Consider the following 10,164-nt stretch of genomic DNA (forward strand, 5'->3'; position numbering starts at 1 on the left):
TATAGGATTATATCATCAGCAAATAGGGATAGTTTGGCTTGTTCTTTACCAATTTGAATGCCTTTGATTTCCCTTTCTTGCCTTATTGGTGTTGCTAGGGCTTCCGATACAATGTTGAATAGAAGTGGTGATCAAGGGCATCCTTGTCTGGTTCCTTTGTTCCTTCATTGAGCAATCACTTCATGGGAGTTGCCCTGGAAGAGGAGTGAATCAACAACCAACAATCAGGCAGCTAGAGAAATGAGAGTGTTGATCCTGAAGCGGGATCTGGGTGTGTTCACCTAATATCTGCCACAAGCTTATAATAAGGACTTTTAAATACTTAAATATCTCCTAAAATCCCTAGTATAGTTGAAGAAATTCATTTAAAAAGGGGACTATATACCTATGTTGTGTTAGGCTGAGTTCTCTAGCAAAACAAAACCAGTAAAGCTTATATATATGTATATATAGAGAAATTTATCTTAGGAAAATGGCTCACACACTTATAGAAGCTGGCAAGTCGAAAGTTCCTGGATCAAACGTCAAGCTGGAGGCTTTTCCACGTCAAGCTGGAGGCTTTTCCTGACTCTTGAAGCCACAGGTGCTGAGGAGCTCAAGGCTGGCAGGCAGTACAATGGCTGTTGACTCCAACAAATGATGAATCCAAGATCTCCAGGCCAAATTGTGGATTGTTCACTCACGGACAGTTGTAGACAGCACAACAGAATCCTGATCCACAGAAGAATGTCTCCTCTCCCAGGATGTCCACAGATATACTGGAAACAAGCCACCCCTTAGGGAAACTCCCATTCAACAGATTGGCCACTCAAAACATAATCATCTGATCCCATCATGGGAACAACCACACCACAACAGCTCAAACCACACAGAATTATGGTCCAGCCAAGTTGACACACAGCTCCAGCTATCACATATGTGCATATATGTATATATATACACACACATATATTTATAATACCTTGTGGACTGTGAAAGTTTTAGATAGTGTTGGACATGTGCACACACACACACAATTACTTTCAGTTCACCTAGCTTATAATGGCTTTAGCCAATAAAAACACAGGATACTGGATTAAATTTGAATTTCATGTAAGTATATCCCAAGCATTGCATGAGACATACTATGCTGAAATATTATTTGATATTTATATGAAATTCAGATTTAGCTAAGGTTCCTGTATTTTATCTGGCAACTGTAACTAAAAAGCATACTGCCCTAGAGTCATTCTGACTCTTAGCGACCCCCATTGGGTTTCTAGGGCAGTAAATCTTTATGGATGTAGATTGCCCTATCTTCCTTCCATGGAGCAGCTGGTGAGTTTGACCTTCCAACTTTCTGCTTAGGAGTCAAATGCCTTAGGCATTGTGCCACCAGAGTTGCTTAGCCATAGTTAGAGGAAAAAAAAAAAAAAAAAAAAACACACACTCACTGCTCTTGAGTTGATTGAACTCATATTAACCCTTCCATGGGTTTCTGAAGGCAGTCTCTCTACAAAAGTAGATTGCCCAACCTTGCCAGGTACTTTTTTCCCATATCATTCACCAATTATTTTAATGAGATTTAAAAAACATAGCAGAATGATAAAAGTTATGTTATTTTTTATAATTTAAAATAGCATATATTCTTTACAAAGTGTTTGGAAAACAAAGAGAAATATGGAAATTACCACATTTCTATCATTCAGTGATAACCACTATGATTTTGGTATATCTGTTTCTAGTCTTTATTTTATTCAGGCTTAAGATATTCATCTGTATTTATATACAGTTTTAAATAGCAGAAGGAGAAAATTTAATCTTCAATATTCTGATACTCTTTCATTCTTAAACTAACACAGACATATGGATTTCCAGCTACGTAGATCACCTGTTTTTATTGCTGTATTATTGATCAACAATGGTTTCTCACATCAGATGATTGTGAAGCATTTGGACTTCAAAAATAACTAGAGCAATCAATCTGTGATTCTACTTAGAAATGTTGGTTAAATATTTAGTTAGCAATTTGCTTTTTGAAAACTTCTGAAATATACATGACAATGCCATTTGCGTACATGTCTGTGTGTATATGATTTTATTAAAGGATTTGCCCTACTATTCACTTCACCTTCTAAAATAAAACTGTTACCCTTCTCAGCTGGGGAAACAATTATCTTATTCTACTATTGTACCATGTCTTATTAATGAGATTTTAACTCTGTTCCTATTAGATATTGGCATATCTTTGCCATGTCTATAAATCTTTGTAGGCTATTTTCTTTAAAACACTAAGTATATATATATAATATATATACACATACACACACATATATATATATACACACACATATATATATGTATATACATATATACGTATATATATATGTAAATTTTTAAAAAGTCTGTAAATTCTACTTTCTTTAAAACACATGCAAAATTTGCCTTATTCCACAATCCTAAACAGTCTAGTTCTGTCTTTTTACCATGGCTTTTTGATCCTCATATGTCTATAATTTTTAGATTTGACTTGAGTATTCTTTTATACGTAAATGTGCACTACATTTTGAATGCATAAAAGTAGATGATACTTAAAAGTAGATGATAGTGTTCTTGAGGTCATAGGTATATGCATTCATCAATAACTTTTGTTGTACTACATATTACATATTAGAGCTTAAAGAAATACTTATTAAATTTTTAAGCCATATCTGTAAGTGAGCAAAATGGCTTTTGGATCTTTTGATCTAAACTTTTTTATTTCACACAGAGCCCCCGCCTGTCATCCAAGTGCCTAAGAATATTACAATCACACCTGGAGAAAGAGCAGTTTTGACCTGTCTCATCATCAGTGCAGTGGATTACAATCTAACCTGGCGGAGGAATGACAGAGATATCAAACTTGTAGACCCAGTGAGAATTAGGGTGTTGGCTAACCTCTCGTTGGAGCTCAAGAATGTCAAGTTCAGTGATGCTGGAGAATACCATTGTATGGCTTCCAATGAAGGAGGATCATCGTCTGCTTCCGTGTTTCTCACAGTACAAGGTACTATAAGTATGTTAACTTCTAAATTGTGTTATCTTTCTGTCTTCTTCCTTAGATATCTGTTGTCTCAAGGCTGCCACTGAAGAGTGACAGTATCTGCACAAAAAGTGACAAACAGTTTTGAATAAAGAATGCTTGTGTCTCCTCAGTGATTTATAGCTGACTAAACTGGAAACTGACACATCATTAACAAGTACATGAGTTTAAAACAAAATTAAGCCTACTAGTTGAAGACTTCTATTTTAGGAGGAAATGAATAGAAATTATCTTTGAATGCCTTAATTATTTTAAAATGTGAAAATTCTGCTGGTTTTAGTATTTTTTTCAAAAAGTTTATTTACAGTTTGAGTACTATATTATCTATGTATACAATTGATTTACTTTTTTAAATAAAAATTTCTGATGCTTCTTATCTTGATAAAATTTTACTGAAATTTAAGCAGAATTGTTTTTAACTTTGTCTTATATACATCTACACACATGCACACACTGAGTACTTAATAAATAATTAACTAATAACAAACTATTTTTGAATTATGTCTAAATAGAGGAAATGTATAGATAGCTGAAAACAAGTGTTAAAACATGGTATTAAATATATATCATTTTAAAGACTATCAAAGGAAGATCAGAAGCCACTCTAAATCTTCACACTACTAGAATTATATGTCGCTACTTAATGACTGGGAGCTCTGATAGCATAGTGCCTAAGGCACTTGACTGCTAACCAGTAGGCTGGTGGTTCAAACCCACTAGCCATTCCTCGGAAGAAAGATGGGGTAATCTACTTCTGTAGTGATACTGCCTTGGAAACCCAAGGAGGGGTCGCTATGAGTCGAGTCCGACTCGACGGCACATAACAACAACAACTTCATGACGATAGGCCAGCTGGGAGTCTTAATGTAATGATAAAATCACCATTGGCAGTTTTTTGCTGTTAAACTGAAAGATGAAGTTGCCTCAGCAGAATATTTCATTTTGAATCTCTAATGTAGAAGTCTGGTTATATTAGAACTGGATCTGCCTATTTGGTTATGGCATTGGAAACAACTTTATAACATGTCTGAGGTAAAGTTTTTATATGATTTTTTAATGAGAGTATCCAAGCAAATGGCCCTTGAGTTTCAAGCTAGCTTATTGAATGTTATTAATGGCTTCTTGTTGTTGTTGTTATGTGCCATCAAGTCAGACCCAACTCATAGTGACCCTCTTTGGGTTTCTGAGGCGGTATCACTACAGAAGTAGATTGTTCAACCTTCCTTCTGGGGAGTGGCTGGTGGATTTGAACCGCCAGCCTTCTGGTTAGCAGTCAAGTGCCTTAGGCACTATGCTACCTGAGCTCCCTTATTAATGGATGAAAAGTGAAACTACTGTGAAAATTAACAAAATGTCTGACATCTGATTCTAATTTTCTCCCTGGTTGTTGAGAAACATTCTGCAATCTGAATATGTGTCTTTTGTTAGTTGATCAAATGAAATCTCTAGGGAAATGTTGCTTTTGTGAATGGTTCACTACATTTCCACATGGTAAACTGTGTAGATAATGTAAGTTTATCCAAGTATAAACTTGGGTTAGTAGAACTTTAGAACTCTTTTACCAAACTGATTGTTTCAGATAAAATAAATGCTAATGGACTTCTGAAATTCAATCTTGGTTGGTGACTTGAAGTTCCTTAGAATGGATTGCAATATAAAATCAGAGCCTTCCTTGTTTCCTCAGGTTCAATTTTTAGACCATCAATATTCTTTCTAGAATTTTAGAGCAGTGATTTTCAAATTTTTGGGTAAGAAATTATAGAAAGAACTTGTTAAAAAAGAAAAACTGATTCATGTCTAAAGATTCTGATTCCATAGGTCTCCTGTTGGGCCTGTAAATCTGAATTTTTAATGGGCAGCTTGGGTGATTCCAAGAACAATAATTTCTGAAAAGAGCATTTTAATCTACTTTATAAACCCTATGAACTAGAAGTGTACATTTTTAAGGGAAGCCCTGAAATCTTTTATACCTTGTAAAATAGAATTATTATTATGCAATGATTTAAATAAATGCTAAGGTAAGATGTTATATAATACATTAATTATAAATATTAAAAAGCATATGGCATTATATGGTTATTGGCTAATTGCTATGACCTATTGCAGTGTATATCTGGCTTGTCTAGTTGGCCTTGAGATAGAGAAAAAATTTTGATGAATAAACATGTTTTAAAAATCTAACAAAATATATTCTAGAATTTCTGACACTGTTTAATAGAAATAGAATTTATGACACTGTTTTAGTAGCTATTTGTGGCCACCTGGATATATTAATTTATGGTGGAATGCACTACTGGAAAACTATGAAGAGTTAATAAAGAGATTATTGTATCCAGGGATACATTCATGAGAATATTAATGTAGTAAATGATATGCATGCAAACTATTGACATTAAAGGGTAGATTATAAATTAATCTTATTTTATGTATTAAATGTTTAAAAAATAAGGATTAAAGAAGTTCTAGAAAATTTTAAAGATGAAATAGTTACTTGAATTGAATGAGCACTTAGAAATAGTTTTCTTGCTTACAGAGAATCAATAGTTTAATTCATAGCCTTATTTTATGTTACTGGGCCTCCACAAGTCTATTTGCAAACTATTTATATCTGGAATATTTTTAAGAGTTAAAATCCAATCTTTATAAAATTCTGGTGGCTTTATAAACTATAATTTGCAAGAATTTATAGTTTAAAATAGCATAGCATATGTCTAGCTATTAAAACCTCCTGTCACTTAACTGTAAAATGCACATAAAGACTTTAAAAAGACAAAAACTGAAGAACATTAAAAACCAACAGTGGCAATTAATAGTAGGAAAAAAAACCTAGAAGGAATTTATATTATATATATATAATATATATAAAATATATACATATATATACGAAATCCAGCCAAACCAAACTAGTTTCTGTTGAGTCAATACAGAGTAGAATTGCTCTATAGGATTTTCAATGACTGATTTTTCCAAAGTAGATCAGCAGGTCTTTCTTTCAGGGTACTTCTGGGCAGACATGAACTTAGAACCATGTAGTATAAATATGCATATATACAGTATTTATTTATATTTCAGAGTCAGTGGAATGAAAATATAAATCAGTGATCCATCTAGTTTTTTTCACATGAAAAGTAGGGGGCAGTTACCTTGTTCCTCTGTTTCATGGTTTTCTCTAATAAGAAACTGTTACTTGTTTAGGAAGCCAGAATGCTGTCTCCTCAGACTCCTGGATATGTCTTAGATACAGTCAGTAAAACAGCAGGGCAGGAAGCAGGTGAGCAATCTCACCCCAGGTAGAAAATTACAACCTGAGATATCTGTTTACCATCAACAAAAATATTTGGAGGCAAAGGAAACATTGAAAGGAATGTCATTTGGGGATTTTATAGACAGGTGATGGCAAAGGAGTATATTCTATTTTAGTCAGAAGACTTTCATAAATGAAGACTGGGGAAGCAGTTAGGCATCTAAGGCTTTCACTCAGCTGCAGAGTTGAAAAAGAGGTTCAACTAGAAAAGAAGGCCCAGCAAAATACTCTGTTCATAGACATTGGGCCTGGATGTCACTTCATTTGAAGATGAATAAACAGAAAACTTTACAAAAAAAAACCCCAAAAAACTAATAATAATGCATGTTATTGTTATGTGCCGTTGAGTCAGACCCGATTCATAGTGACCCTTCCTTGGGTTTTCGAGGTAGTATCACTGCAGAAGTAGATTGTCCAACCTTCCTTCCAAGGAGTGGCTGGTGGGTTTGAACCGCAAGCCTTCTTGGAACAAAAAGAGGGGAGATACTTAAAAGAAATGATGCTTTGAAAATAGTTTATTCTAGAGACTAGGAAAAAATGTTTGGTATAACCAATATCTTCAATAAGACCTATTCTCTTTTAAGCACGAGTGTAGATTTATAAGGCAAGATCAAGCTGTGATGAAAGGATAATATTAAGAGTGATGGAAGAAATTAGAAAGGATTTGAGGGTAAAAGTGCAATATTAGAATGCAAATATAAATTAGGCAAACTGAAGGGCAGAATTTATAATACATAAAAGTAAAATCAGAGATGCAGTGCATATACCTGAGAAGTTCTTTGAGAACACGGAGGCAAGGAACTAACAGATGAATAATATGAATTTCTAAAATGTAGGAATTAGAGACAGAAAATTAAATATCAATCTAAGACTTAGAGATGTTTAAGAAGCAAAGGTCATTAAAAGCAGGAAAGAATGAAAAGACCAAAATGGATTCAGAAAAGACCCTTTTGAACAGAGACTAGCTAAAGTGAATGGAAGAAATGATGAAGTAAAAGAGCTGAACAGATTTCCAAGGGCAGCTTGAGAAGACAAAGTAAAGTATCATAATGAAATGTGTAAAGACGTGGAGTTTGATAATCAAAAGTGAAAAAAAAAATGCTCAAAATTTCTCAAGCTGAAAGAACTGAACAAAAATTCAAGCCTTGAGTTGAAGTATGGAAGGATTCTATGGGCAAAATATTGACTGATGTAGGAAGCATCAAAAGAAAGCAGAAGAAATACACAGAGTCACTGTATCAAGAAGAATTGTCTGATGTTCAACCATTTCATGTGGGAGCATATGCTCAAAAACCAGTGGTATTGAAGGAAGAAGTCCAAACTTCACTGAAGGAATTGGTGAGGAACAAGGTTTGAGGAATGAATGGAATGCCCATTGAGATGTTTTAACAAATGGATGTAATGCTAAAAGTGCTCACTTGTGTATGCAAGAAATTTGGAAAACAACTACCTGGCCAACTGACTGGAAGAGATCCATATTGATGCCCATTCCAAAGAAAGATGATCCAACAGAAGGCGGAAATTATCTCACAATTTCAGTAATATCACACAAAAGAAAAGTTTTGCTGAAAATGATTCAACAACATTAGTACATTGACAGGGATCTGTCAGAATGCAAGTCAGATTCCGAAGATAAGGAATTAGGGATATCATTGCTGATGTCAGATTGATCTTGGCTGAAAGCAGAGAACACCAGAAAAATGTTTGACTGTGTTTCATTGACTATGCAAAATCATCCAACTGTGTGGATCATAACAAATTCTGGATAACATTGCAAAAAATGGAAATTCCAGAGAGATTCAAAAGGAAGTCTTATCATTAAATACCATGCTATATCCCTCTACCATCTAAGTGCTTGAAAAACTAGGTACTGCAGTTTGAATTAGTGATTTTGGTGTTCTGAACAGCTCACTGAATCAGAGTGCACCAAACACAGAAGAGCAGAATTAGAGGAAAGACACAGGGAGATTATATAAGAAAAAGCTACCTGGCGGAGGATGGATGGGTAGCCGAGAGGCCATTGGAAACTTCCCTGGAGCAGTCACTGACTGGCTGGCGAGGGCGGCCACATGAGATCCCCGTGAGCCCTATATCAACATACCAGTGACCACTCCAACAACACAGAGGCCAGCCCCAGGGACCTGCCTCCAGCAACTGATTTTGTCCATAATTTGGGTCTCCCGGGTGCAGGCGGGGTGCGTGCACTACCGCTGAAACTCAAGCGGAGAACTCACTGTTGTGCCAGGAGGGTGAGCTCCCTCCCCTCTCAGTGGGTCATCAATTAGGTTTGGGTCAGCCTGGGAGACATCCTGCTTATCTGGTCACGGATATCATGAACACAAATGAAATTGCACACAGTTTTGGCGCTGCAGGTGGGCGGAATCACAGACAAACTCCAGAGCCATTAGCGGTCTGGCAAGACTGCACAAGAGCCGTGGGTGGAAGGGGCAGAGAGAGAGAAAAAGCCGCGGCTGAGTGCATTCCCGGGAATTTGCCTTGGATAAGCTCTTTTGCCTTGGATTGGCCCATTGGAGCTAAGAGGCCTCAGAAATGGGGTCTTTGAGTGTGCCTGAACCTGGCGGAAAGTTGTGAATCCCCAACAACAGGAATCTTTCCTGAGATTGAGCTGCGGTCTTGTAAATAACTATGTTGTCAATAATAGCCTGCACAAAGCCCTACAAAACGACCCTAGCAACACCAAGCTTTCCTTCTTTTGCTCTCACTTTTCTCTGCCAATAACTTCACTCATTCAATAGAAGAAACCATATTCAGCCAATTACCATAAAACGTCCCCCTTTGAACTCTAAACCATCTTTATGACAAAAAGAAACACATATCCACATTCCACACAGTGATTCCACCATCACAAAGAAAACAGCAGAGCGACCCAACATACCTGAATCAATAATAAAATAAAATACAACAGCTTCACCCTTTCAAAATATTAAACTATAAAACCAAGGCAAAACAAATGAACACGTAACGAGCAGCTAGAGACAACCTGAAGAGTCAGCACTCTACCAGATTCCAGGGACTTAAGAAGGGGTTCTGCTTTCCAGTAACCCCAAGAACTCTTTGGACCTGCACGACTGAAAAGGTCCTAGTTTATACCTTCTTTTTTTTTCTTTCTTTCTTTTCCTGATTAAAAAATACTATTATTTTTTATTCTTTTTTTCCCTCTTGGTTAACTCTGTTCTTTTTTTTTTTTTTTTTCGTTTTTCCCATGTTTTTCTTCATTATTCTCCTTCTCTACCTTTTTTCCCTTAGTACCCTGTCCCCAGATATTGCATGTTTTCCTGTTTTCTTCTTCTTTTCTCCCCTTTTTCTTTTTTTGGGATATTTTTCCTGTGTGATTTCATGGTGTATTTTTTGTCCATGTGCTTGCACTTTTTTGATGGTTATTCAATTGTAATTTTTCTCTAACTGAGTGGGAGACAGCATCAGTCTCCATAAGATACAAATACACCCACACCTCCTGCAACATCACTTACTAAGCAAGAGCCAGCACCTCCTTCTCCACCAATGGCCAATGATTAAAAAAAAAAACACCTAGAAGAACCGGAATTACCATTGGCTGCTCTTCGCAAACAATTAACAGAGATATTAACACAATACAATGATGCCTCGGAGACAACAGACCATCACAGTCCACACAAAGAAGCAAGATAAAGTGGTAAAAACAAGATATAGACACGATATAGACCCAGAACACATCCTGAGGAAGAAGCAGCATTGGAACTCTCTGATAAGGAATTCAAAAGAATTATATTTAGGTATCTTCAAAGGATTGAGAGACAGA

General features: G+C 35.9%; 1 protein-coding gene across 1 annotated transcript in view; it reads left to right on the forward strand.

Annotated features, from left to right (window-relative positions):
• HMCN1 (hemicentin 1) overlaps positions 1-10,164 on the forward strand; it is a 691,072-nt gene that overhangs the window by 303,145 nt on the left and 377,763 nt on the right. The window contains exon 11 of the mRNA XM_007937695.2: positions 2,750-3,025. Within this exon, the coding sequence (XP_007935886.1) occupies positions 2,750-3,025 (276 nt within the window). The remainder of the gene's footprint in view (positions 1-2,749; positions 3,026-10,164) is intronic.

The sequence above is a fragment of the Orycteropus afer genome, unplaced genomic scaffold, assembly GCF_000298275.1.
Source record: "Orycteropus afer afer isolate SDZICR_OR568_19922 unplaced genomic scaffold, OryAfe1.0 scaffold00043, whole genome shotgun sequence".
In the NCBI taxonomy this organism is placed as follows: Eukaryota; Metazoa; Chordata; class Mammalia; order Tubulidentata; family Orycteropodidae; genus Orycteropus; species Orycteropus afer.